The sequence below is a fragment of the Trematomus bernacchii genome, unplaced genomic scaffold (assembly GCF_902827165.1).
Source record: "Trematomus bernacchii unplaced genomic scaffold, fTreBer1.1, whole genome shotgun sequence".
NCBI classification, from domain to species: domain Eukaryota; kingdom Metazoa; phylum Chordata; class Actinopteri; order Perciformes; family Nototheniidae; genus Trematomus; species Trematomus bernacchii.
Window position 1 is genome coordinate 5,743,698 of NW_022987739.1, and position 27,779 is coordinate 5,771,476.

Below are 27,779 nucleotides of genomic sequence, written 5' to 3' on the forward strand. Positions count from 1 at the left end.
TTTTTATTTCCCAGAACATACATTTATTCATCGTCGTAAACATACACAGTAATAAAGGTTGCTGCAAACATTTATAGTGCAATTTGTGGACCAGGTAGCTTAGAAGTATGTGAGGTAAACAGCAATTATTGTAGCTTTATATTTCTGACTAATCAGCCTCAGCATATACTGTCAGCCAAGCAGTACATGCTCGCTTTAGTCTCAGCTAAGATGCTATCATAAATTAAAGCTCTATGTATTTTAAAGTGCACATTTTTTAGAGCTAGTACAATATGTACTACTTGTTCAGCTCTGATGATAAGATTGCCTGGTCTTAGTTAATGAGGAAAATGACTTGCGCTGTGCCAGACGCTTGCTAACGAAGCATGGCACCCAGATACAGGCAAGTTACAAATGACCAATTACAATTTATAACTAAAAGGATTATATTTCCATCTGGCAGATGATCCTGTCTCACCATGCACGTCATGAGTGTTTTGACTCTGACTGGGACCCTGGCTCAGACTGGAGCTCAGCAGCCAAAGCGAAGGCCAAAATATCATCCACACACACACACAATCGTAAACAAGGATATTTATTGCAGATTCTCTGATGTGATGTGTGCCTGAGTGATGAAGCTGCCGTTAAATCTCACAGCTATCCAGCGAAAGATGTGCTAAAATACTCACTCCTTTAGGGTATTGACTGGCTTGAGACAAAGGGAAACTCACCCTAATAAATACGTCGCCATAACCTCACTTCTGCAAATGAGTGCATCTTGTCGGATGGTGTTTTACTTTGTAAGCGATGGATAGTTTCCTGCTAGGCGACAGTTGTTGCTGTCAAATCTAAAATTGCTTCCTCCTTCTGCTCTCAGTCTTTCCACTTTAATTCCCCCTTGTAGCATTTGTGGCCATGCTGCTACTGCTTTTCTTCGTTGTCAAACTATCTGTGGGGCTTTTTGTCATGACAGTACCACCTGCTGTTTCATCCTTGTTCTTTTGGAAACAGAAGACCCCGTAGAGGCGGAATTTTTTATCAGGGAAGCCCAGGTGTCGGACGCCTGGCTGGGATCCTCCACAGCGAGAGCGAGGGTTGACAATGGGGTAACGGATGCTGCTGTCCTCCAGCCAGCCGGCCTCACAGCGGTCCAGGAGCTGGAACTTCCACGCAGCGTACAGTTGACCCACTTTGGCCACAGCCGAGCCTTCTCGAATGCAAGCCTTCACCGCCTCTGCATAGTTCACCTTCTTAAAGCGTTTGAGAAAGTACACTTTGCCTGAAGGGATAAAGAGGGAGAGGAGAAGGTGTTTGTTGTACAGTAAGAACAACTGCAAATGTGAATGTAAACAGAGCAAGTGCATTGATCAGGAAGGCAAAAGGAAAAAAAGAGAGAGTGAAGCCCCAGAGACAAGCCGAGCCCTGAGGGAAGATATCCTCAGCGCTCCTTGCTTCTCTGCCTGTCTGTGTTCAGAATATGAAATCGTTCCAACAAGCCGTCCGGGCACCGGCTCAAAATCGAAAGGCACTACTCTGACTCAAAATTACTCTTAAAACGCTTCCATTTTTGCTTTCATCTCACCTCTTGGGACACTTTTTCGCCCGGCAGTTTTAAGGAATTGGCTGAATTGATTCAACTGAACTGAATCAAAACTAAGGATTCTCCTAAGAATGAAAAGAGAAGATAAAGAACCAAAACGAGAACAAAGAGTTTGATGGTTTCTCCAAACAGACACAACAAGAAAATCATGTTCGTATCCTCAGGTTTGCGCTTGGCTCAGCTATGGATTTTATGCTTGTTTATGTTCCTGCTGGCTATTAGAGTGGCAGAATATTGTCTCATATTTCCCCGGGGGACGCTCTGTAAATACCTTCCAGCTGGACGGAGCAACAGTGACCACTGCTGAGACCTCCCCCCCACAACAGACTGTCCACAGTAATTAACACACAGGGGAGGCCATGAGCAATCGTTTAAGCTTACTGTCATACTACCGTTTTCACGCTAAGGAAAATTGATGGCACTGTTTCTTTGTTTCAGTTCGGACTATCCCAACATTGTTCATGATTAATTGAAGAGCATTGTGTTTTGTCTAAATAATAAAAAAAACTTCTTGGTTTTTAGAATTCTCTTTTAAACTTCAAAGAGGTGCTGGCAGGATTGAAGTTTTGTCCAAATCACATTTTTAAAATACCCTGTTATGTTTCACTAATCAACCAATGTTTTAAAGCAGTTGTTACAGAGTTTTGGAAATACACTTATTTGCTTTCTTGTGGAGTAAGAAATAAAATATCACTAGGATTCTCTTGTTTGTTAGGTAAATACAAATCTAGTTGGATATAAGGATGGTTTGAGCACATTTCTACGAGAAAGCATACGGTGCACAACTTTCTTTATTGTGTGTTGTTTTCTTGGTCACAGGGATAGCTTCTAGTTGCTAAGCTAACCTGCTGTGGGCTTTTTTAGCATACTGATCTGAGTGTGCTATCAATCTTCTCAAACTGACTGATGGCAAAATAGCTAGTATATGTATAACCAAAAATAACAAACTGTCCCTTTCATTATCAATAAATCAATACAAATAATTTGTTAATCCCAGGTAGAAATCAAAAATCAAATCAACGGCGAAAAAAAATCTCTCTACAAGAAAGATAGACAGGGAGAAGATAACTTTATTTTATAATCAATACTTATATTTACCCTTGATTGCTGGTATCTCTGATGTACATCACACCCCCACAGAGAGTCTGCTCTCGCGTCTCTGTCACTGTTAAGGAGTAATAATCACATAATGCTGTAAAACCTTTTATTACAGTTTTTTCTCATCATACACGTTGAGAGGTTTCGACTACCCCGAGTTTACGGATAACTTTCATGATGAAAAAAACGAATCCAGCCTCCGACTTTCTAAAGTAAGTTTGAGCTTATAAACCTGGAGATGTGTGACGGAGACACTATAGCAGACTCTCTGTGGGGATGTGATGTAAATCAAAGAACTTGGAGATGAAAGATGCTGGCACCCAGAGGACACTGTGGCCGGAGCATGGGCAGAAGGAACACAGCCTGATGTAAATCCAATGGCCTGAGGCTGGCAAGATCACAGGCAAAGATCACAGGCATGGACCTAATTTCCCCACTGGCCAACAGTCATGGTGGATCCTCTCCCTATACAGTACCACAACAAATCCAGTGCCACCAGTTTCTTGTTTTCTTCCAATTATGAGCAGACATTCTGAGTACTCAGTTGAATGTTTGTATTTAGTCGTATGATCATGCAGATGGACTACAAAGTGTTTCTGATCTTCAGATACAGACATGTCTGTGAACACCACTATGGCCTCCAACCATACATCTCTCTCTCTCTCTCTCTCTCTCTCTCTCTCTCTCTCTCTCTCTCTCTCTCTCTCTCTCTCTCTCTCTCTCTCTCTCTCTGTTTCTCACCATTGAGCTTGGAAGTGAAGCAGAAAGCATCATAGCGCTCGTCCTCCTTGTGCCTGTAGCCATAGTTACGGACGCCAGCGGGGGTGTCCTTGCGGCCGCACTGGTCTCTGGGATGAGAGATAGGGTACTGCACTGAGCCGTCCTCCAGCCATCCAGCATTACACCAGTCCAGCCCTTCCAGCCAGGCCTGTGGCGGGAGATAATGTACATTAGTGGGTCATACTGAAGGATTAAATACACTATTAAGAGGAGAAGGAATTTCATTTATCTCTTCTGACATAACTCTGGACTTCATATGGGTTTCTTCTTTTAAAGCCTTTGGTAAAATTATTGGATTGGTCACGCATATTTCTAATTTTAGACTTACTATTGTAGTGTATGACTGAAGGTTGTAGCCAGTAGTGCATTATTAATATTAAGTATAAGAGTAGACAGTAAATGAATGTGTTCTGTCTTTGACACATACTCGTATCTCCTCCCATTGACAAAATGCATTACTTTAACATAAGCATTAAATGTATGAACATCTTTGTGATCCTTCCACATACGTACTATTTCTATACTGACTATTTTTTTACATTATCATTTATTTTACTTTGTTTATGTTTGCACCATAATGCACCAAAAACCAACATATCAAAACAAACCTGAATTGTGATTCTAATGTGTGTTATACATTTTAATCCATAGAATTGGTTTGGGATTTCGACATGATTCAGGGCATGTGAAATACAGGAAATGCATGAACTCACCTTGTGCAGTTGAGAGTGAGAGGCCAGAATGGCGTCCTGCTGTTTGCAGGCATCCTCCCCCTGGTGGTAGTTGAGTTTATAGCGCCCCTCTCGGGGGTAATAAGGAAACACCACTCCTACAGGTGACAGAAACAGACCTTCTCTTGAGTGTGTTTGTGTAAACTGTTTGAATTTCACTTGAATCTCACGTGAACTGGTCTATCTCTCCGGCCAACATTTTATACAAGAGCCAGTAGAGCATTAGAAATGTCAGAGCTTCGACGAAATCTCTTTCAATGCATCTTTAATTCCTGACCTTCAAGGTCAAGGTTGACAAATCCTGTATCGTCCTCCATGTCGTTAGTGACTTCACACTCAAAGCGTCCATAGTCCTCCAGTGTGACATTTTGGATGATCACCGAGGCGTCTCCGGGTCCTGCCTGCTCCAGAAACACTCGGCCTTTGTACGAGCCAAACACACGCTGCTCCCTGGAGGAATTTCAGAGAAATCTATGAATTAATTTTGCCCTCATAAAAACTGCTGTGAGCAAACATATTGAGAAATACTCTAACATGAGAAATTCTCTATAGATTGATTTTATGTGGCAACTCTTCTTTTATCGCCTACTGAAAAGAGCAATGGTTTTTTTATTGACACAGTGGGTTCATGAAAATTAAATATTACATTGTCATGGTGTGTTTGGCACGATAGTATGTGGCAGTAAATATATTGAAAATCAGTTAAATCAAATAAACATTTCTTGGGTTCTTTAACTGAGAAAACAAAAATGTATTGCAACAAAATATACAAAATGATTGACTGAAAACCTCCCAAGTGCCACAAAGACGTCCTCAAACTGCAGAGCATCGGTCACTTTGGTCCATTTGATCCGAATGCGAGCGGGGTCGGTGTTCTCCGGCTCATGGTGGTATCTGCAGGGCAGAGTGATGGAGCCGCCGCGGTGTGTCACCACTTTACCCGGAGCTGTCTGCACAATCACTGCCCCGGTGTCATCCTCTGTGGGAAGATAAACTCTGTTTGAGGGGAATATAGTTAAATGACATTTTCCTTAATCTTACTTCTCTGCTTTCTTACAATGTTTTTACTTTCTTTATTCATCGATACTTAACTACTTCATTGGCTAGAAATCTATATTTTGAATAATGCAACTTATCAAAGTTAATATTTGTTTATAGTTTCTACAGTGTGTACAGTATGTCCATTGTCCCTTGTGAATGATAGTGTTGTTTCTTGTTGGTTGTATGTACAGTTGAATTGTTGCATGTAGCATTATTGAATTGAATTGCAATACTAATATGTGCAGTCAATGCTAACACGTTCACAATATGCATTTCCCACAGAAAAACCAAACCTGGAACCTCCTTGCTTTGAAGCTACAGTGCTTACTGCTCCACCTATTATCAGATTACCCCACTCCAAATTTTGTCCTCAACCTAATTTGCCAAAATGACCCGGGACTAATGGTTACCATAGGCCTCAGCTCCTAATGGGCGATAACAAGACCTAGTTTGCATTTTTGGCAGACATTTGCTCAGACGTGTGTGTGTGTGTGTGTGTGTGTGTGTGTGTGTGTGTGTGTGTGTGTGTGTGTGTGTGTGTGTGTGTGTGTGTGTGTGTGTGTGTGTGTGTGTGTGTGTGTGTGTGTGTGTGTGTGTGTGGTGTGTGTGTGTGTGTGTGTGTGTGTGGTGTGTGTGTGTGTGTGTGTGGTGTGTGTGTGTGTGTGTGTGTGTGTGTGTGTGTGTGTGTCAGACAACAAGTGCAGGGTAAACATTTAATGAGCGGCTGCAAGAGGTTTTCTGCTATGTTGTGACCAGATAAAGGCACTAATCATTTTTCTTCCAAACCGGCAATTAGTAATGTCACTGATTTCGGCTCTCTTCAAAGTTGTTTATCACCAGCAACCATGAAAGCAAAGTGGTGATTAATCAAAACCTTAAGACTTTATTTCCCAAAAGCAAAAAAATGATGTTAAGACCAACAACATCACGCTGCTAGCGACTCCTACTGGTATTAAGAATGCATGTGTGCAAGAAGGTGGCTGAAGATAGGAAAATATGCAACTCTACATGTGTTAAACTGTCTTCGTAAAACTGGCAGCTCAGAAGCAGAAGGCATTCGTTAATTACTGCAAACAAGCTCTGAACAACGCCGTAAACACAAAGCACCAGACACAAAGCAGATAAACACAGTTAAAGACTAGCTTGAAAACAATGTCAAACTTGTTTTTCCGTAAAGTTAAAGAACATCTACTCTGTGGTACTTTTCTTCATGTTTTCCATTTTATAACCCCATACTTGCATCTTCTACATTTAATAGGAAAATATACATGTCTAACTAGTTGGAAAGTATACACAGATTACATATAATGCACAGGCCTACATAGTGGCCGGGAAGAGGAGTTCAATCATTGGAGAATATCTTGTAACAAAAGAACAAATGTCTATGTACATTCACTTCTACATTGCAGTAAAAGGGACAGCCAGGTCTGATGCAGTCGATTAGTTTAATCCCTGATGTCATCAATATTCTTTGTGGGTAAATGTTAGGAATGTATTACAGTCCTCAACTGGATACTTGGTGGTAGTGCCAGATGTGATATAATATTACCATCTTTCAATATTCTTGACTTAATAGTATTGGGGTCAGGCATAATGTTTGAAATATTATTTTTAAGGCTTTATCATGCCGGTTTTCTTTCTTTCTTTCTTTCTTAGGATCGTTAAACCCTGGGTAAGACTTAACATGAGCATCATGGTGCCATCTCTAAAACTAATTTGACCTCTGCAGACAGTGTATCCTCCTTAATTATTGGTACATGATGTAACAGCTATGCAGATCAGTGCAGCATAGGAGCTCCTTTCTGTGCTGCTGTGAGCTGCAAGAGGTGCAAAATAAATATATTTTCCTTACCGAGCACGTGCACCACTTTTCTCCTTCCCTTGTCTGTGTCAGCAGGCAGGCAAGTCACAGAGAGTGCAGAAGTCAGGATGAAAACCAAAAAGGACATTTTCCTGAAGGCCAGAGGCCGCAGACGCTTCAAGAACTGCCGGAAGGGACACAACAGAGAATAATGGTGATCACAGGTTAAAAGGAAAAATTGATAAACCAGACAGCAGCGTTGCAGGGAAGCAATCAAGAGTACCAAGGACAATCACTTGACTTATTAGGGGTCCAAAACAGAAGACTAAACTTTATAGGAAAGGAATAATAATAAACTATAACCCCACATGTTCCATGCAACATGGGAACAATCCACCTATGTCTCCTGCCTCTGTCATGCTGCAACTCTGACAGAGAACTTTAGGTGTTTAAAAGTTAGATAGCTGAGCTGTTCATTGAGAAAAGTGAGCCAAACAAAAAGCAGCAGATAATTGATTTGTTCAGTTCTCTCAAAACAAGAAAATAAGGTTAGCGAACTGTGTCTTGAATATTTTTGGTTTGAGAGTCATGCTTTCAAGTCACAGTCTGCTACACTGAGCAGTTGTAAGCTGCCAGCTGTGTAGCTCACAGTCACCGTATGAAAAGAGGAGATAGTCCTCGCCGGATGGGCAAAACTTGTATCTTGTTTGGCACTTTTTTATCTTTTCTGCCAAGTGACAGTTGAAGGGAAAAGTAAGTATTTGGAAAGTTTTGAGGGGGAAACAGGATTTGCAGAGTAGGGGCCAATAGAAAACAAAGGAATATATGCAGACATGAAATCCTCACAGATACTGAAGAAGTAAAATAGCAAAACATGTACATATGTAATGTAGAGAAAAGCAGAAAAATACCACAACACATTCTGAAACTCTCTCCAGAGTATGGAAACAAACTCCCTCAGGCAGTGACCATGAAGGATCGCCTTGCTGAAAAACTCCTGAAAGCTACTGCTGCTTATTCTGCTCAAGAGCTCATTATCTTTACACACTCTCTAGGTTATGGATTAGTGTGCAGTGGTTGCTCAGAGCACTACAGCCGCAGACTGGTGTGTATTTTGACTCAGGGACTGCATAAATCCATGATGCATTGCAACAAACTTTCAACACATGCTTACGCACATAGTTTGTACTGAAATAATATTATCCTAACAGCACAATACAGGAGTCAAGTAGGTATACAGCAGCTGTGTGCACTGCTCTGCATTGTCAGTGTCACCTGAGAATAATGACTTGTATGTAAACAGCACTGCTGCAGTACGTAACATCTGAACAGGCCCCAGTGAAGCAGGGTTACTAAAGCAGCAACATTACATGCACATTGAAAACTATTAACCGCCCTGCTGCATCATTTTCTCAAGGTTAGTCCAATGAACATCCCTGCAGTTCCCACGCAGCACAGAGAACTGCAGAGCATAACCGTAGTAATGGAGCACAGAAGTGAACTTACCATGGCTATCACAACAGGATGAATGTCTGGATGCAGCAGATGTGGCGTTTTACTCCTCAGCCGGGCTAAGCGTTGTTCTGCAGCAGCTCTCACCCTTCTGCCTCCCTCTCTCTCTCTCTGTTCCCTGTCCCATCGCTGATCTCTCGCACTGCAGGGGAACCACCGGGGTTTGTGGGTCCCGCAGTCCTCCGATGACGCAGCACACATTTCAGTGTGAGGCTGTGTGGATAAGGCAAGCACTCAGCAATGATTTCACACTGATTTATTTGTGAGTGTATTTCCTGTTGTTGTTAGAGCCATTAGAGTATCACTTATTGGTATGAGTGTCACACAGTTCGTAGCAGTTAATGCAGTTAGACCTCATTAACTTTCAGGAAGAACATACACAAATTGAAATAATGAAAGCTGTTTGTGTTTGAAGATTAGAACTGAATTATGTCATTATGCCAACACAAATCAAATTCATTCAAACATCTTTATGAGGAACAGTAATAAAGAATAGATTTTTTATCTCAAATGTTCCCATTGTAATACATTATAAGAATTGTACGACATTGTAAGACAAAAAATGTCAGTCGTAAAAGTTTACTGCACTATGTGATGGCTGATGTATTGCACCATCAGCATTTACATGTATTGGCTCCCTATAAGCTTCACTTTCAGGATACATTTTTGGACTGACTCCAGGTTGGGATCTCCCTTTCACAATAAAAGCCTATAGACATACACTCTGTGTCTATGTTGACCAGAGAGCTTGTTGCTGAGAGCCAACATTAACCAAATATTTTACAACAATCCTATCCCCAGATAGCAGAACAACCAGAGAAACGTAGACACTGTTTACTGTATGTCTCTTTTACCAGACAAAAAGTAAATGTTGCTACTTTTATTTGTGATATTAATTGTGATATTTAATATTAATTAATATTTAAATATTTCAGTATTGTTGCTTTTCCTCAAGCAGTAAATGCCATTACTTCCTTCACAACTTAATACAATGTTTAATAAAAACCAAATGTAATACAGCGATAATTCATGATGACATAATTAGGATCATCATTTATTGCAATAATCACTATTGCATCAATTCATTTGGCCCAAAAAAGCAGATGGTTTCCAACAATAAACAGACATATGAACCATATTTGGTTAATATACTCAATACATTCAGTGGCTTCATTGATATCTGTGAATTTGTAATAAAGACTGGGTCCAGCAATAGTGAGTGCTGGAATGATCCCAGTTGAAGATGAGACCTCTCCAGTGGTTGTGACAATTTTAGTATAACACTTTGAATGTATCAGTTAATGTTCAGCAGTGTGAAATCAGCATTTAGAAAGCTTTTTGCTCCTGCAGCCTTTTCATTGCATTTTTGGCAAGACTGTCAAACTATTGGTTTCTGTAGCCCTACATGCTTTTGCTCTAAATGCAAAGCATCACTGTTGTGTCTGACTTTGAAGACACTCTCGAGCAACATATGGGCATGTGGTGGAGACTCTATATGAGTCTTTTATGAGAATAAGGGCGAAATAAGACAGGCCTTTGAGATGATAGCAGCTGACAATGAGAAGAGACAGGACACTAAACAGCATGAGACAGCTGCACTGTGTGTTGAACTTCTTTTAATGAAACTGCTCTGATGGATTTTATTATTTGCATACTGTGCTGCTGTGATTAGTTGACTATCAGTGTCTTGTAGAACGATGTTTCTGCAGTCCTGTTTGGCATCACTTTGAGAACGACTCCCAGAGTTTGAGATATCTTCCTGGGTTCTCCCATAGAGCATCGCAGACCTATCAGCATGAGACCAGAATAAAGAGCAGGGAAACTGTTGACAATTAGGCAAAGCTTTGTCGAAGTGAGAAATTCTAGGTCAACGGTATTGACAACTTGCTTTCAGGCTATAACCAGCAGCTGGATGCCTCCAAAGACTTTAACAGTTGAATTGATGTGTTAGTATAGTGTGTTCATTGGATTTAGACAAGGCTTTTGCAGAAGAGTTGCTTCAGTTAAGAGACCTCAGAGCAGAGCAAGATTATCCTCCTGCAAATCTATTATTAGTTGAGGAATACCCTTCAGGCAACTTCCTTCTAATATTGTTGTTGCACTGAGGCTTTTCTAAGATTACCTGTTACCTCAGAGGGAGATAATTTTGTCTAATGAAATGCACAGAAATTGAACTGAGAACAACCACAGGGCAGAGATGTCCATCAGCAGTGATTCAGAAGGCTGGATTTTGAGGATTTAAAAGCCCAGTTGTCCAAACAAAATTAAGAAGAAGGATTGCTAAAGGTAGGGATCAATAGTGTTGTTGCATTGGTGCATACAAGTGTCCAGTATAGATGTGCTAGAGTTCAGTTTGTCCCTGGAGATTCATGGATGTGCAGAGCTGGTAATGTTAGGCAAAAATCAATGAATGTAGCTTCAAGTTGTTCAGTGTGAAACATTTGTTCACTGCCTACTGAAGGAACGCTGCATTTACCTTGCGTGTAACAATTAAATATACTGGCTGCATAGAGCTTGAATCCTGTACAACTAGAGCCGATTGGTGCATTTACACTTAAATGACACCCACCTGCTACCAAACATGGCTGAAGAGTCAGGGGTCCTAAAATGGGCTAAAATGGCCACTTTTGACACCCCCACCACAACCACACCCTTTGTGTTGTCTATGCATTTTGCTAACCTTAAGTAAGCAAATTAAACAAATGTATTAAGCAAGATGCATCTTTTGTACTCAGTTCAATATTAAAGTATGTTGTAAAAAAAAATGTAATCTTGAATCATAAATCAGGAGCCTTGTCATTCCAGTTGTTGTTTTTTTAAATAAACAAAACAAACAAAGACCACTCACTTGGTTGAGCTGGACACCCATATACTAGGGCCTGGTCCATGTGCGGAGGAGCGGGGTTCAAATCCAGCAATGGACAATTTTCTAGGACCCCTCACAGTTTTTAATCCAGCCTTTCAGCCACATTTGTTCAGTGAAAGAGGAATGTGGATTAGAATGAGCCAAATACTGGTGAGCAACCAGAATCACCCGTTTTGAGACTATATCACCCAAAAGTGGCTTGAAAGATTGCTTTTTTAACAGTACACCCCGGGTGCTACTAGCATTGAAGATTGAAGAAGATTCAACTTTATTGCCATTACATAGTACAGGTAGTAACTAAACGGTTTCTCTGCATTTGACCCATCCTAGTGTTAGGAGCAGTGGGCTGCCATTATGTACGGCGCCCATTATCCACTAGTCACCCGGGTGCAAACAGCATCTGCCTTAATCTTTAGACTTACACTATGTAAGAAGCTCATACATTACCTATTGGTTTCTAGATGGATTAAAATATACTATCCATTTATTAGCCCGGACCTACAGGACTTAATGACATGTAGTGCCTTAATACTTTAAATGAAACAATGTAATGCAGTGATAAAACCATTCATTCAAAAGACATTTCATGATAAAATGCTACCTCTCCCTTCACTGCAGCGTGAGTTGTTTAGTTGTATTTTTCAGAGCCACAGCTCTCAGGAGCCCGTCTGCACAGCCGAGCAGACATCTGCAGCAGAGATCCCCTTGTGACTCCCATCATGGGCTTAAAGAGCTGTTCGGAGCGGCCACATTTGATTTAAAGCCTCTGTCACACACGGAGAATGCATTACTAGCATGTGCAAGCAGGGGCAATGGCACACTTCAGCATGAAAAAGCTGCTGAGGGAGAGTGAATTAGATGAGTCTGCCTCTCCCTGTCTGTTGACCTATTGCTCAGCGAAGTGCGCTGGATAATTACTTATGAGTGGGCTGCTGTTATTGATGGGCTAGGGATGGAGACAATGGTTACAATGCTGTTTTATAAAGCGTTATCTAACCGTGTAAATAACCTCCTTTATCCCTGTCAAGAAAACACTGTGTGTTCATTTAAATGACCAGAATGCATCCAAAGCATTAGCATGTAATTGAAAAGGCTTGGCGGCCCATCACATTACATTGTCTGTTGAAAATCTGCTGTTTTATTTTGTCAGTCATTGTCAGGTTTCACACTGGGAAGAGTCCTCACAGTATTCACAATTGTCTCTGCTGTCTTTAACCATTTAAAAATAAAACGTGTTAACACTTCACAATACATCCTGGTACTTATAGTATAATTCCCCTACTACCGCATTATGTCCTCTTAACTTATGGGGTAAAATCTCTATGTGAATCATTTGACTACATTAAAAAAAGACCCTGTTATTACTCATTACCACTCTCCAATCACCTACAGTTTCAGCAAATTCTCCTTTTGTTTCAAATAACCTTTAGAGACCCAGTCCTTTTGCCTATTAAAAAGCTTGCAACTTATTTCTCCTTTCCTCAATCATTCCACATTGTTACTATCTTGTTTTTTGAACCACTATTCATTTTAGTACCAGTAGGAACCTGTAAGATTCACATGATGATATTACATCGTTAGTCAAAGGTTGAAGTTCAAAGATCTCTGTGTGCTTTTCTGCACCACCATTGCAGATAAGCCGTTTTAGCAGGTGGGTTTTTGGTTCCAGTGTTTTGCAAAAATAAAGCCTTTCATTAGTCGGCCATAGGCTCAATCGCCATTGTGTTTTCTCATTCAGCAATTGATGGTGACTTGAAAAGACATTCACTCAGTTGAAACATTCAAGAGTATTGCTTTAAGAGGATTTATCCAGTAAATGTTGAGTTAAACTGTTTGATTTATACATGGCTTCTAAAACTTAGTACAAAAAGCCTGCTGGTCGTTTCAATGTGTTTGTTTAAGCAAACAAAAACCTCAATCATTTGATGTCTTTGTGAAAGTCAATGATGAGAGCCACAGCAGCCTCCTTTACTGGGCCACCCACACAGAGCGAGCACAAAGCAGCCTCACTCAGCAGAAAATAAACAAACAGGATAAAGGAATGTAAAACGTGAATGGATGAAACACAATTTAGGCACACACCATCAGACAGAATGAAGAATGGCAGAGGCACATCTTATTTTCCCACTTAGAGAAAATAAAGCTGTATTTTTAAAGCGAGATAGGCTGGCAGCAGACAGCGGCAATGTGTTCAACAGAGTGAGAGACTGACAAGAGCCGCTGTTGAAGTATACCTTACCTTCTGTGGCACATGTTGGCATATCCTTGTTGCCACTCAGCTGTGAGTAATGATCTGTAGTGGCTCCAGATAAGAAATAACAAGCATATTGTGTATTTATCAAGTCCCCCTCCTACAGACTCAAACCCCCATCATTTCTATTTCATGCGTGTGTGGGCTGACATTCTGCAATATATCCAAAACATAAACAATACACACGTTTTCATAATTTCTGCACCAAACAACATGGCAAACCATCCAAACTTAGAGTGAAGGGCCAACAACTTGACTTTGTAAGAAAACTAGTCAGTAACTAAGAGTATAATAATGCATGGTGAAGATGAAACATGTCAGAGTGCTGTCCAAGTCAGGATGCTATAATAAATTGATACATTGAAAACGATCAATTAGTCATTAACCTAGCCTAGTTTAGCTTTTAAATGAATTGTTACGTGTTTACTGTTAAACATATTCGATCTGTAATGTACTTTTTCCCAGACTTCATATAACTTTTTGCTATTGCTCAATCTTCTTCTGTTTTGGTTTCCTCTCTATTACAGCTGCACACACTGAAATATAAAGACCTTGTTATTTCCTTTTGTGTTGAAGTATTTCAGTGCAGGTAACAGAAAGATTCCCATCCAATTACTCATTTTGAATGCTTACAAACTTCAGCAAAGGAAACATGCTTTCCTTTTGGGTTGAACACACAAAGGATGATTTGCAGTATTATTTTTCAGCTCACCTCAAGTTCATGTCGTTCAGGCTTTGTGGTTTATTCTGTTACCTTCATGGCTGTATATCATACAGTATACCCATCTACTGCCCATCAAAGTACAAACTCAATCATGTGCATTTCGCTTGTGTTATTGTGGAACTGAATAGAGCTGAGGTGTAGGAACAAGTGTAAAAAGGAAACTTAGCGTTTGTGAACAGTGTCTCTGAAAAAAGGTCTAAATCATAAACGGAAATGGTTGCAATGTTGGGTTGGATGTGCTAAATATATTAGAAAATAACAGATTTACTTGCAAAGAGTGTAAAAACTGAAACCCCTGATTTACACTCGCATTATTATATAATATTAGAACATTGAGCACTAACCTTGGAAATACAATTCCTGCCATTGGCTTTTATATGACTTGTATTAGTCTTGTACTATGTGTGCACATTTTTAGACTTGTATTCATCATACGCTGCTGTATATATATATTCTTTCAATGGCCTTGATGTTTCTGTTATGGGGCAATCTGCCCACTGTCTGAAGGACCCATCGAACATACACGGTGTAAAACCTCAACAGCATGGTGTTTTCACCCATCAACAAGCTATTTGCTGTTTCTCAGAGTCCTTGAGGCACAAGGTTGTAAGAGTTTAATAACAGACGTGATGTAATGCTGTTCCCTCTCCTTTTTCTCACTTATTTGCAACCAATAAGCTGTTTCACAGAATGTATTACATAAGGAATCAAAGTGTTATAATCAAGCAATTCAATTAAAAACAAAACCCAAATATTTTTGAGCAAAATAATCTTGTATTTTGACATTTGAAATAAAACAACTCTCCATGAATAATCACACAGGTATTTACCTCCAAAGGTCAGATAAGATTAAGAATAACTATTTGTCTTTGATCTTGGTATCTTTCTCTTCACTGTTTGGCAAACCGGTCTGCCCAGGAAACGGAGCGATCTTCAGGAAGAAGTAGGGGTTATTGCTAACCCTCAAGGCCACCAGGATGGGAGTGACTGCATAAAGCAGGTTAGCTACCAGCACGGACCAGAAAACCCCATTTGGGATACGAAATTGAGCCGTAGTACGAGGGTGGAGAGAACCCCCGATGTGAGCCCACTGGCACTGGAAGGAGACACAAACAAGGCAGAGGTTAGACTGCATTGTCATCCACTTATACTGAATATTATCTATCTGCAATGATTACTCCACTAGTTGGTTTATATTCACACTGATGGAATGTTTCTTCCACAGTTCCTGGAGAGAAATGGGGGGAAATATTTACTTCAATTCCCTTATCATTAGTCTGCTGTTAAAATATACAGGCCAACACATGGGATGACTTAAGAAGCTGGCTATTCATTAAAAACTGAAAATATGCCACCTTTTATAAACATTAAAACCAGGCTTTAATCAAGTTCTTCCTGTTGGTTCATGGCTCCAATCTTCCTGTCAGGTTTTTAGAGGAAGCACGAGCAGCTTGTTAATTACAGAAAAAAGATGCTTCAAAGGAAAGATGTGGACCAGGTCATATTAGCAGGATATGAGCTCACTACAAAGAGTTTAATTGAAGTGACACTCTTATTGATGAAAGTAAACTTTACTTTAATTTGACTTTAATTAATCAGAGGCTGCAATTACCCTAATGACTTGATGCAATGCAAAAAAAGACTGTCAGCGCAACCTGCTTCAATATGCAGCACCTGTATCCTAAATAAAGTATTCCGAGCCAGTTATATTTATTGACTGGTTGTCTTCATGGTGTTACCTGGATCATGGCTCCTGCTAAAAACAAAGTCCAGTCTGACATCCATGTGCACCCAGGCTTGAGGAGACCGTAAACAAAGGCACCCAACAGAGGTAGTCCATAGAAGAACAAGTGTAGCATCTGAAAAAACAAGATATATTACTTGTGAGAACCAGACCGGTCGATAATTTATTGCAAAAATTAACATTTACCAGTGTCTTCCCTCACCATTTTAATCACCCTGATCATTATATTACAACATACTCAAATTAAATACAGTAGGTGAGTATATTATAGTCTATAATCAAGCTAATTCTGTATCCAGTGAAAAGTGCTTCACTGTGCAGAAGTACTTTCCTCTCCATCACTGTCAGTCTGTGTTGTTGTTGGGTCCTGACCAACAATCCAGCAGACAATTAATACAGAACATCCTCCTTCTCCTCTGGCCTGCACTGCACTACTCTCACTGAATACAGAAGAGGGCTGCTTTGAATGTGCAAATACAAACCCACAGAATAATTCACAGCGTATACAAGTAGCCCCACCAGTGTGGAAGAACACTGGAACCTTTCTGTATTCAATAAGAGTACTATCACTAAAGAAATCTCTGTACAATTTTAAAATATGTGTTCTCAGCTCTGTAGCCTCTACAGCAGAGGTTTTCAAAGTGTGAGACGGACCTATAACTATTTCAGGGGTGGCTCGGTGAATGGAAGTGAGAAATATTACATTTGTTAACACGAGAGGATCAGACCGAGGAGCTTAAATGTGTGATAAAGTAAGAAAGGGAGTTGAGATCCAGGATTTGGGGGGAATTGTTGAGTTTTTCGTACAGTGATATACAGACACTGATAAATGCACCACCAGTAATTATCTTTTTTATGTATTTAGTGTTGTCAGATTAATGTCACTAACAGCAATATTACGGTGTCTTGGCTCGATGACTATGGGATAATAAATGATACAACCATCTAATGCATCTAGGAATTGAATTTAAGTAAGTGAACTAAGGGTGCATTTTTCCAAGCCTTGTCTGAGGGGAGGCTTACAATCTCAGACTTTGAAAACCCTTGCTATAAAGCGTTAAATCATTTAAGTTTACAAGATGTTTTAATGTATTTTTATGATGTATATGGTTCAGAGGTTCAGGGGCCCAATTATGTAGATCTAAAAGTTCATTTGATCTCTTTTATCTGATCTCATGTTGAGTAAAACGTCATCAAACGATCATTAAGCGCAGTCATAAGATAACTGAAATGTGAAATTACTCAAATACTCAAATAAAGTCTCAGTTTTCTCAAACTTGTTCTTAAGTGCAGTGCTGGAGTATCTCACCACTTCTCTCAAACACAAATTTGCACCCTCAGCACAAATTACTACTCCCACACAACGGTCATTACAGAGACCGCCTTGACCTTCAACTTAAAATATTTGGCGCATGAAAGCCAGTTTCCCACTTTAACCCTCAAATTATACCACTGAACGCTTTCTTTTCATTCTTGGTCTTGATGAATTCTAATGAGTTGAGCCCAAGGCCTGAAAGCCAATCATATATGCCCTTCAGTCTTTTGTTTAAATGTCTTTTTAGTGCTGCCACGGTAATCTGCCACATATCGTTCATCATCAACAATGAATTTAGAGGTTGGTCAATGCAGAAACAGTGCAACCCTGCACAAACCGGAACTTCTGATTCCTTCACACGTACACAGAAGCACCAATGAGCGAATGCTAGACACACAAACAAACACACACACACACACACACACACACACACACACACACACACACACACACACACACACACACACACACACACACACCGTTTTTCAAAGGCTGCTACTCGAGACATACTTTCACATGCTGCACACACGCTCTCCTCCCACCCAGTGAGATGCTGATGGGGGGCTTTGGGAGCAGGATTAGCTTATCAAGTTCTCAGCATGCGGTTCGTTTGTCTGATCAATGACTTTCAATTGTGACTGGACTGCAGCCCCAACAAGGTCTTTGGATAACCTATTGACAGGGTTGTGTACGCCAAACAAAACACAACAAAACCCACAGTCGAGGAGGGTCAGGAGAACAGAAATAAAAGGAAAGCTTACCCAGAGCCAGTCACTGTAATAATCTGATATCCATCTTACTCAAATTAATCGAGAGACAAAGATTCACTGGCCTCTCAACCCTTGCTCATTGTTGCTGTAATGATGAAAAATGCCTCTGTAATCAGCTACAAGCTGAAAGAGTGGAGGAGATAAGGGCAAGCATCCAGCGCACTCAGAGTGATATCCAGCAGGCAGAGGTCCATTATGTGGCTGGTTATTTAAAACAGGCTGGAGAGGGGCGTTCAGGTGCTGCTGCAGATAGTGTGGAGAGAGAAAGAAAATCACTCACCATCACTTTGGGGTAGCCCACTGGATCCTTCAGGTAGGGTTCATAGTGCTTCACGTAAATCAAACAGGCTTCAAGTGGAGAGTCCAGAGCCACCTACAAAGGGTGGACAAAATAACAGCAACACCACACAAAGTAATGCAATTTAATCAGACAAATCCACAAACTGCAAGTTTCCTTCGGCCTGATATTATATAAAAAATAATGGTCCCCATAGACACTAGTATTTTCAGTATCAGTATTGGTTAAAAGAATGGCACATTGCACATGGTTAAATTAATAGTTTGACATTTTGGGAACTATGCTTCCTGATAGTTGTGTGAGTAAAACATATCTGTCCACTAAATGTGAAGCTACAGCTAGGAAACATGGGGAAACACCTCTTGAAGTATCCAAAGACATCACGATCCGCTTTACTCCACCTCTAAACTCACTACTTAAATACAATATGTATTTGTTTACACTTTGCAAAACCACAAATGACATATTCATTGGTGAGCTTTAGAGGTGCTGGAAGGCAGATTTGTACGTCTCAACAGAGCCCCTCTTGCTGTTTCTCCTCGTTTCTAGTCTTTGCACTGAGCTTAGCTTAAGAGCTGCAGGAGCTAGCTTAACTTACTCTCTCAAGAGACATGAGAGTATTATCAACTGTAGGTAGAATGCCGTGATTGACAGAATGGAGTATTCAACAAAGCCGTCTAATAGAACACAATAATACACACTATTTTGAATCCTTGCGACTCCCTAAACCTATCCGCATGAACAAGATTACACGCTGCATGACTTTCAAAACTTCCATCACAGCCTCGTACTCTGTACACATGGATGTGATGTACACTCACCAGGCCTCTGATGGCAGTGAAGGCCATGGCGGCGATCAGAAGCACCACCAGGATCAGATCTGTGGGACGCCAGATCAGCTTCATGCTCTGAGCCTGCTGGGCCTGTGGGGAGAAGACAACACGATGTGGAGCATGGAGATGGAGGTTGTTGCTTCAGAGCACACCCTCAATCTCACTTCAATGACACCTGTGTTTCTACAGAGTGGAATGTGTGTCTCTACAGGTTTTTAAACCCTGCAACTAATCTATTCATTTTTTGGGCCACTTGAGGGAACTAGAATTCATATTTAGTGTTGGCATACCATCAATATTTGAGTTGGTATGGTACAACAGTTGGGTTTTTACAGATCCAGCAGCTACAGAATAACATAAGTCTTCATTTGTTGTTTGTCGTGTTTGTGTCTATCTGATGAAAAGTCCAACATTCAACACTTTTTAGCTATGTTCTCGTGTTCTCTTTTAGGAAATATCTAACTCTGGCTGATTCACTGAGTTCACTAGAAGGTTGCTAACTTATGTTGTCTTTCATTTGGGCAGCTGTATACACGTTAATGCAGCAGTAATATTAAACCAACACATGATATATATACAAGTAAAACTCTGACTGAGTCTCCACCTGACTGAGGGGCAATTTTGATACAAATTATTTACTTTGATCTTTGCTACTTTAAGTTCATTTTGCTGGTAATAGTTACATAGGCCACTTTTACTAAGGTTTGCATGATCTTTTTCATACATTTGGAGTATTTTCCCATTGTGGTTTTCAAAATGCAATTTTTTTTAAGTAAAGGATTTTAATGCTTCTTCCACTGCTGGCTAACGTATTAACTTTCATTTGGGAACATTGTAGTTTCACTTGCTAACATTGTTAGGTTGTTAATTTCGGTTGAGTACACCACAGTAACCTATTCTCACAATGACTACACCACCTAAAATGACAGCAGCTCATAAATATAAATGACCAAATTGGCTGACCTTTGTTTTCTTTCATGGTCTGGATCATATTCAACTGGACTTCACTATATGTTACCCTGATTAAAGTACAATCAGCAAACACCACTGCTCTAAACCTCTCATACCAAGGTCTAACAATTCATGCATCAGACTTACATTGTATCCACCAATTAGTGGTCTGTCCTTGGGCCGTGTGAATAGTGTAATGGCTCCCCACACAGGCATCAGGAGGAAAAGAAAGTTGATCCAGAAAGCTGGACGGATCTCTGACCCATATTTACCTGCCACAAAGAAAAAGCAAGAGACTTTTATCATTGTTTACTGACCCATATACATACAGTGTAAATCTGTATTAAAGCATCCAAATGAAACCTGTACAGTGCGCTTAAGGCATACAGTACAGTATGTCTATGATAACACAGCAGACTTTAGACAAGTCTGATCTTGCAACACTCATGTATGAAGTTTGAAAAATCAACAACAGATGCTTTACGCCTGCTTCCTGCTTTGTTCTGTGGCTTGTGACGGCAGGCGAGGCATGGAGCGTGTCTGTTGGCAGGCTGAACTGTGACACTGATGGTACACGACAGGGCAGATGTTCACTTGATCAACGCTTTTCATCACGGGACAAGTGAGGGGGAATAAGAGATGTGACTCACCTGCCACTATTCCGGCAATGAACACACTCATGTTGGCACACAGAGAGCCAGCCCAGATCAAACCCAGGGATCGGTAGCCTTTCCTGGATGGGAATACATGCCAGTCAGTCGATACATGCCTCTAATGGTTATCTTCTTACACATCTATCATACATGTTCTGTGTAATACATAGCACAGTGCAATCTCTCCTAGTGGTTAAAAACTGGCAACCTTTTATCATATGATAGTACCTAAACCAAGGCAGCACTCAACCTGAACTCTTGAACCCACTTATTCCAATTTATGACTAACTAACTCTAGAGGACCCTGTTTCCTGAAAATAATGTTTTATTCAGGCCATTTGGTGAATTGTATATGATTAAGGCAACTTGTGAATCTCTCTGTCTCTCTGTCTCTATTTCTTTAAGAAAGTCTAATATATGAAAAAACAAGTCAAGTCTATGGGCTTAGTGCTAGAATATTCTGTTACAGCTGTGCTTTCACAAGCTCTTAAGTTGTTGTTTCATCAGCTAGATAGGGTAATGTAGATTTCTGTATAGTCATTGTGTGATGGACAGCAAGATGAATGAGCTTGATGTGACCTGATGTGACTCGACCATCACCCACCTGTCTGTCATCCTGCTGATCATCACCAGATACATGATAAAGTGCACTATTCCATCCCAATAACACATCATGATGGCATAGGGTGTCCCCAGGTAAGGCTCTCCCTGAAACACAGACAGTACGTGGAGAGAGTGTTAATGACCAACAGTGGGTTCAAATATGGCTGCCGTTTTAAATCAGGGTATTTTGTATTATTAACAAAAGCATTTTAGAGGTGAGAATAAGAAACCTACTGTCTTTTGGTAGAATGTCATAAAGCCGGAGATAATTCCGTCATATTCCAAGGCACTCACCAGGTCAATGACACAAGTAAAGGAAAATACAGCAAAAACTGCAAAGGCAATGAACAATACAGGTAAATAAAAACATCTATCTGATAGATTCATGTGAAGAATCCATAATTTTAAAATTCATATTGTTTCAGTGTGTGTTGGTCCGTGTAAATGCAACTAAACAGTATTAGCTTCAGACCCTCCAAAACTTGCAGGACACCATAGAATAGAATTGGGAGGGATGAAACCCTCTTTAAATGGTCACACATGCAGAGCACACAGCACACACAGTGACATTAGGCCTCTGCATTTAACACATCCTAGTACTAGGAGCAGTGGGCAGCTATTGTACAGCGCCCGGGGAGCAATGGGAGTGAGGGGGGAAGGGTGGTGTCCGGTGCCTTGCTCAAGGGCACCACGGCAGGGCAGGAGGTGAACTGGGACCTCTCCAAGTAGCAGTCCACACTCCATATTTTAGGTCTGGTTGGGGACTTGAACCGGCGACCCTACAGCTCCCAGTCCAAGCCCCTACTGACTGAGCCACTGCCGGTGACATGTGAAGCAGCTTTTCAGCTTTGAACAAACGTCATTCAAAAGCCACCATGATTTTGAAAGTTTCATGAAATTACTCAATTTCTTTTGTCCACCTAATCGGAAAATACATACAGTGTTGTAAGAGTGCTTAGAAACCACATGTCTCCTAAACCTTTATAAAACTCTTAACTCTTTTCCAGCTTTTTTAATTCCACATTCTTATGTTCAAGGCATTTGACGTCAACTGGCTTGTCAGTGATTTATGGGAAAGCGGGAGGAGAAAATTAAGTCTTGAGCAGTAAGGTATGCTGGAGGCATATTTATATTGAGTCCCTGCTTCCAACCTAAGGTTAGGGCTGAAAGGCCATGTCAACAAGACATAATTTAAAGTGCAGAGCTGCACAAACACCTGAGTGGCATGTGAGTCTTACAAATGCTAAGAAACCCTGACCCCAGTAGTACAATGGCTGTCATTGACTGTGTACTAAACACTTCTATTCCCTGTGAGGTTTCTTCAGGAGATTTGGGAGCTAGAAAAGTAACTGAAACAGCTTCCATATTATTTGTATATGAATCACTAATAACAAACGTTCTTTTAAAAAAACTGGATCACTAAAAATGGGCTTTACACATGAAGTAACAAGGGGGTTATTTTGAGTGCCAAGAGGGCAGGATCGTGCACCTGAAGGATATTGGCTGACTTTTTAAAGTGCATCAGTCTCACTGGTTAACAATCAATGGACTACAACATACGTCGGCTCACCAAAACACTGGCTACAGCATGTTGGAGACTTTCAGCAGATGATCGTAGAAGACGTCTGGATGCTTCGGACCATAAAAAGTCCTCAGTCATCAGGGTGCAGTGCAGCATGAAATGTAACTTCACATTATAATTAAGGAGATGGGCATTGGTAAATCATGCTCATTGGATTGTTAATGACTGGGAAAATGTTTCCTGGATGTAATCAACTACAAAATTCACATTCACAATGGCAGACTCAGCATGTGGGGTAAACAATATGAGGCAAATGACCCTTCATCCGTGGAAAAAATTGTACACAACAGTTGGGACTGTTATGGCGCAACCGATATGCATACACTGACTTCATCAAGAACTGAACATAGACACTGTGAAGTATTTATCAGAATTAGCAATCCCTTTAGCTGAACTGAAACAGCATCTAAAAAATGTGCACATAATTTGTGGAAAATCGCACGCCTGCATCAGTGATTTGCAGTTGGATATACAGTTCATAGAAAACAGCTGTAAAAGCCATTGCAATAATTTTCTGCCTGGAATCTTTGTCAGAATGTCATTATAAAGGGAATCACAGTGTGTTGTGACACGAGCATATCGCTGCAGATACCACAGCTTAAAATCGCTGTATCATATCCTTCCTATCTGTCCTTCACACACTCTTTGCACACAGACACATGCGTTTTGTCTCTACTGTGTACCAGGGCCTCTGTAATCCTCAGGACAACAAGGTTTATCTCTGACATCTAACAGGTCAGATAGCAGGGGGATTATGGCTCTCTATCATTGAGAGGAGCCTGCCGCAGCTTTGTCCTCATTGTTGTGGTTTCTCCAGCCTAACTCTAGCCTGGCCCTGGGCACCAACTACCGATATATCACATTGTTTCTTACCCACAAGCCTAGCCCCTGGTATCAGCTGCAGGGGAGAATTTGCAGGGAAATAATGACTGGAAATGGAGAACATATTTGACCAATAACTTAACGAGGAACAATGTGACACAAATCACTTGTGAAAAGCTAAATTAAAAGTGTGTAAACTGTGCACAAGGGGCCAACTGTCATATGATTACAACTGAATCCAAACACCCTTATGGCATTTAGAGTCAGTTGATAGTGTAGTAGCAATGGTTTTATGCAGGAGCAGAAGTGTGGAGTCTTTTCGTGTATGACCCATTTTCCAAAAGCTGTGATTTTGCTTCAAGGTCAAGTTCAAGTCTCAAAAGACAAAATTAATAGGTTAAGTATGTACAAGAGATGTGAATGTTCTCAGCTTGAAGGGGGTTTGGGTCGGTCATGACTCAGAAAAGTGTGTTTAAGCTTTGCTCTGAGCCTAAGCTGCTTTCGACATATCAGGTGAAATCACATTGAACACAAGCCATACAATATAATCTTTGTAAAACTCAGTGATTTGGAAATATATTGCATGTGAGTTGCGAAATGCACATAGTTGTGTTAATTACCAAAGAATAGGACATCTTTAGGGGGGTTGCCACGCGTGATGAGGAAGTAGAATAGAAACACAACCACCAACACAGCAACGCCAATCTCCAAGATCACATAAGGCCTGTGAAAGAAGAGGAATCCAACTGTTATCTAAGAAACATAAGGGTACAGATTGTCCACAGGCTCACTGCTGATACTCTGCATTTTTAGATACCAATCTGCTTCTGATTTTCTGCTTCATTCTCTTCACTAATTAGTTTCTAACATGGAAGTTGTGCCAGTGTGCTCGGCAGTGCTATATTAGTAAATGATGATGAATGGGAAGTCAGGGAGAATGATAATCACGCAACACCCAGAGTCAGCACAGGGAGAAATAATTCAGAAGTGTAAGGAGAAATATGTGTGAGGGATGCACTGCACCCAGAGGGAACAAAGGCACTGCTGGTGTGGTGCTTTGTGTGCCTGCAGATTCCTGGTGAGATGGCAGCATCACATTATTCTCCTTTCTTTCTTAACGCCTGTAATCTTAGATTGTTTTTAGTACAGGTGTCGCCTCATTGTAATCTGAAGTTTTACAAATATAATAAGTTTAAGCAATCCTTAATCAGAATTAAGAATTAAGAAAAGTCAAACTATCTGTCATCTTATTATGGCAGGATCACATTGGATCTACTTTTCTTAACTCCTTTTATTTGAGATGTTGGTACAAGGAGTAGCCTTGTATCAGTTTTACAAATATAATGTGTTTAAAGAAAATAATTTCTGAATCAAAATGGCTGGTATTTCTGATTAAAAAAAGCCTCAAAATGATTTCTCTCTGTCATGTTATTACATGCTTATTTTTTGTTGAAGTGAATATTTGAACTGCCTTCAATTATCTTTCTTTGTATGAGGTTTTGCATTTTTATTTTCTAAAAGAAAGTAACAGAACATTGTCGTACAGTTAGTATACAGTACAACAACTTATCTTTGTTAAACTTAAATACTCTCTCATACTGCTGTGGTGGTATGCCTTTCAGTGGCTTTAAAGCCCAGCTTTACAAAGGTGTAATCAATCATAGGCAGAAGTGTGGGAAGCAGCAAGCTAAGGCCATGTTAGTTCAGCACTGCCCTCCATGTTTACTGGTCAAAGGTACCGTTTTCTCGCACTGGAAAGATTAATGTGCTGAAGGTATCTCCGGGTAAACAACATTACAGCCTCAGAAAAACTCACAATGTGTGCTCACAGAAGGAAAACTAATGCTGTGAAGCTTCCTTGCTACCTCTCCAATTCAAAAGTGCAGAAAGATTTATGCACACAATACTGTTTGTTTGCAGAGTGGAAGAGCACAAGGCATATTGTATGTCAAGAGCAATTTATCAAACTCTTGGGCAGTATGTATTGATTGTCAATGTCCACACACTCAAAAAAGAGCCAGCAGAGATATTCACACAGGAGGAGTGTAAAGGTCTGTCAAAAATGAGTAATATCTGGCTGTAAAAGGTTTAAGGGTGTCAGAGTGGAACGTGTGTTTCACTGGCTATTCAGCCCATAAGGCAGTACACAATTCTTAAGACAATATAATGAGAGCAGAATCCCAATAAACAGACAAAACATAACATAATTGAATAAGAAAAGAATATAATAATTGAGTTAGCTGAGAAAATTAATTATCTCCAACATCAGATTATCTCCACACATTCTATTCACATTTCCTTTTCTGTTGCCCCACCAAGAAATGCCAAGTTTAATCTTTTAAGGAGTTTACACAACTAGAAATGTACTTGGAAAATACAATCTGAAAATCGTGGAATTAGTAGTGCTCAACATAGTCATGGATTTACGACCTGGTCACCATTGAACACAGAAAGAAATACCTTGACCTTATAGTGTACTCTAGTGGTGGAAAAAAACACTGCTTTTCATCTAATTTTACAGGAGGAATTGCCTGTTAAAAAATAAACATTTATATTATTTTAATTGTATTATAATTGTTAAAGATTATATTTGTGTTGGATTAATGTAATTTCAATGATTTTAGGTGTTGGGGTTGTATACAATTGTTGCTATAATTTTACAGACAAAATTGACTAGTTTCCACCAATTAGTGTAGAAACTTGCCATAACAATTGTAGCACAAATGTAATAATAAACAATTTAAAGCACATCAAATGAAAAATGCCTTGGATGCTTTTCAGACTGCTAATCCACACTGTGGGCCTCAATTAAAAGTAAGCTAAGACCTTAGTTTACTTGCACTATCAATGAAGAGCACCACATTTTTTCTTCAATATCACACATTTCTTGACTCCGTTCAGCACTCTCTATTTTTTTTCAATAAATCAATACGTGTTTTGACTTACTCTTGAAATGCAGGAATGCTGTTCATGGCATAGAGAATGCCGAGGGCAGAAAATGAAAATAGAAATACAAAGGTCTCCATCTCTTCAAAAGCTGTTCCCTTCAGAACCCCTCAGCACTGGTAAAAGAAAAGAAAAACACAGTTATCGGTTTTCACGTCAATACAGTATCCTCATTATAGTAACACTGATATTTTAAAAACCAATATTCAAAAAGAGAACTGGAACAAATGAAATAAATCCTTTAAGTACAACTAAATAATATGAATGTCATGGAATAATATCCTTAAATGAGATCTACAATTTTGAATAGAATGGAAAAGAAGCGAAGCAGGCTCTTACCGTCTGGCTACCCTCTCGGTGGATTAATCAAATTACGGCTGGCCTGAGGCAGACATGGCCTTTGCTGGGAAAATAATGAAGTGAAGACAAAGAAGCTTTTGGGGGAAAGTTAAGCAATTTAGTTTGGTCAGAGATTTACATAAGTCGTATTAGTGAGGAGGCCTACATTCCACTTCATGTAGCAACACACTTTAAGTCACCCTGATCCTGATCCACTTAATGTGTGTTTTGAAATGTGTGATTGTGTGCCGTTTATGATTCACTCACTCATATAGCTATACTACATGGTTTAAGGAGTATGGATGTGATAGTTTTCAGGGATCATAAGAATTGAATTGTCTGCTCTTCAATCCAGCAAAAATTGTGGACACTGTGACGTAAAATATATCAAAAATGTTGATCCATTTCAAGACATGGTTGCATATCAGTATGTCGAAAAAGGAAAATAAATGGAGATAGATTAAGTTCCTTAAAAGTAACCACTGATTTACATTTCTTAACAAATACTTTTTGCAGGTTTTGCAAAGGTTTTAAAAACAC

General features: G+C 40.0%; 2 protein-coding genes across 2 annotated transcripts; both read right to left on the bottom strand.

Moving 5' to 3' along the window:
• On the bottom strand, positions 1-8,635 carry hapln4 (hyaluronan and proteoglycan link protein 4). Its single transcript, XM_034147526.1, has 7 exons — positions 8,537-8,635; positions 7,082-7,214; positions 4,978-5,167; positions 4,466-4,638; positions 4,171-4,286; positions 3,419-3,605; positions 1-1,258 (listed from the first exon to the last, which is right to left on the bottom strand). Exons 1-7 carry the CDS (start codon positions 8,537-8,539, stop codon positions 867-869), a joined length of 1,194 nt encoding a protein of 397 aa, XP_034003417.1. The 5' UTR covers positions 8,540-8,635; the 3' UTR covers positions 1-866.
• A 6,592-nt stretch (positions 8,636-15,227) lies between these two features.
• On the bottom strand, positions 15,228-26,980 carry tm6sf2 (transmembrane 6 superfamily member 2). The gene is made up of 10 exons (XM_034147822.1): positions 26,901-26,980; positions 24,575-24,678; positions 21,785-21,882; positions 21,552-21,655; positions 20,945-21,027; positions 20,442-20,566; positions 19,332-19,433; positions 18,493-18,585; positions 16,123-16,242; positions 15,228-15,479 (listed from the first exon to the last, which is right to left on the bottom strand). Exons 1-10 carry the CDS (start codon positions 26,978-26,980, stop codon positions 15,243-15,245), a joined length of 1,146 nt encoding a protein of 381 aa, XP_034003713.1. The 3' UTR covers positions 15,228-15,242.
• Positions 26,981-27,779: the final 799 nt, after the last annotated feature.

Bases quoted from the DNA above. Each gene is read 5' to 3' on its own strand.
- hapln4 (XM_034147526.1), bottom strand. The intron at 4,639-4,977 runs GTTTTCAGTCAA...AAATTCCTCCAG, and splicing joins GTCTTTGTGGCACTTGGGAG to GGAGCAGCGTGTGTTTGGCT. The intron at 1,259-3,418 runs GTGAGAAACAGA...TTATCCCTTCAG, and splicing joins CTTCACTTCCAAGCTCAATG to GCAAAGTGTACTTTCTCAAA.
- tm6sf2 (XM_034147822.1), bottom strand. From the start codon at position 26,980: ATGGAGACCTTTGTATTTCTATTTTCATTTTCTGCCCTCGGCATTCTC. The intron at 20,567-20,944 runs GTGAGTCACATC...TCTTTGTGGCAG, and splicing joins CATTGCCGGAATAGTGGCAG to GTAAATATGGGTCAGAGATC. The intron at 15,480-16,122 runs GTAACACCATGA...GTCTCCTTCCAG, and splicing joins TAGCAGGAGCCATGATCCAG to TGCCAGTGGGCTCACATCGG.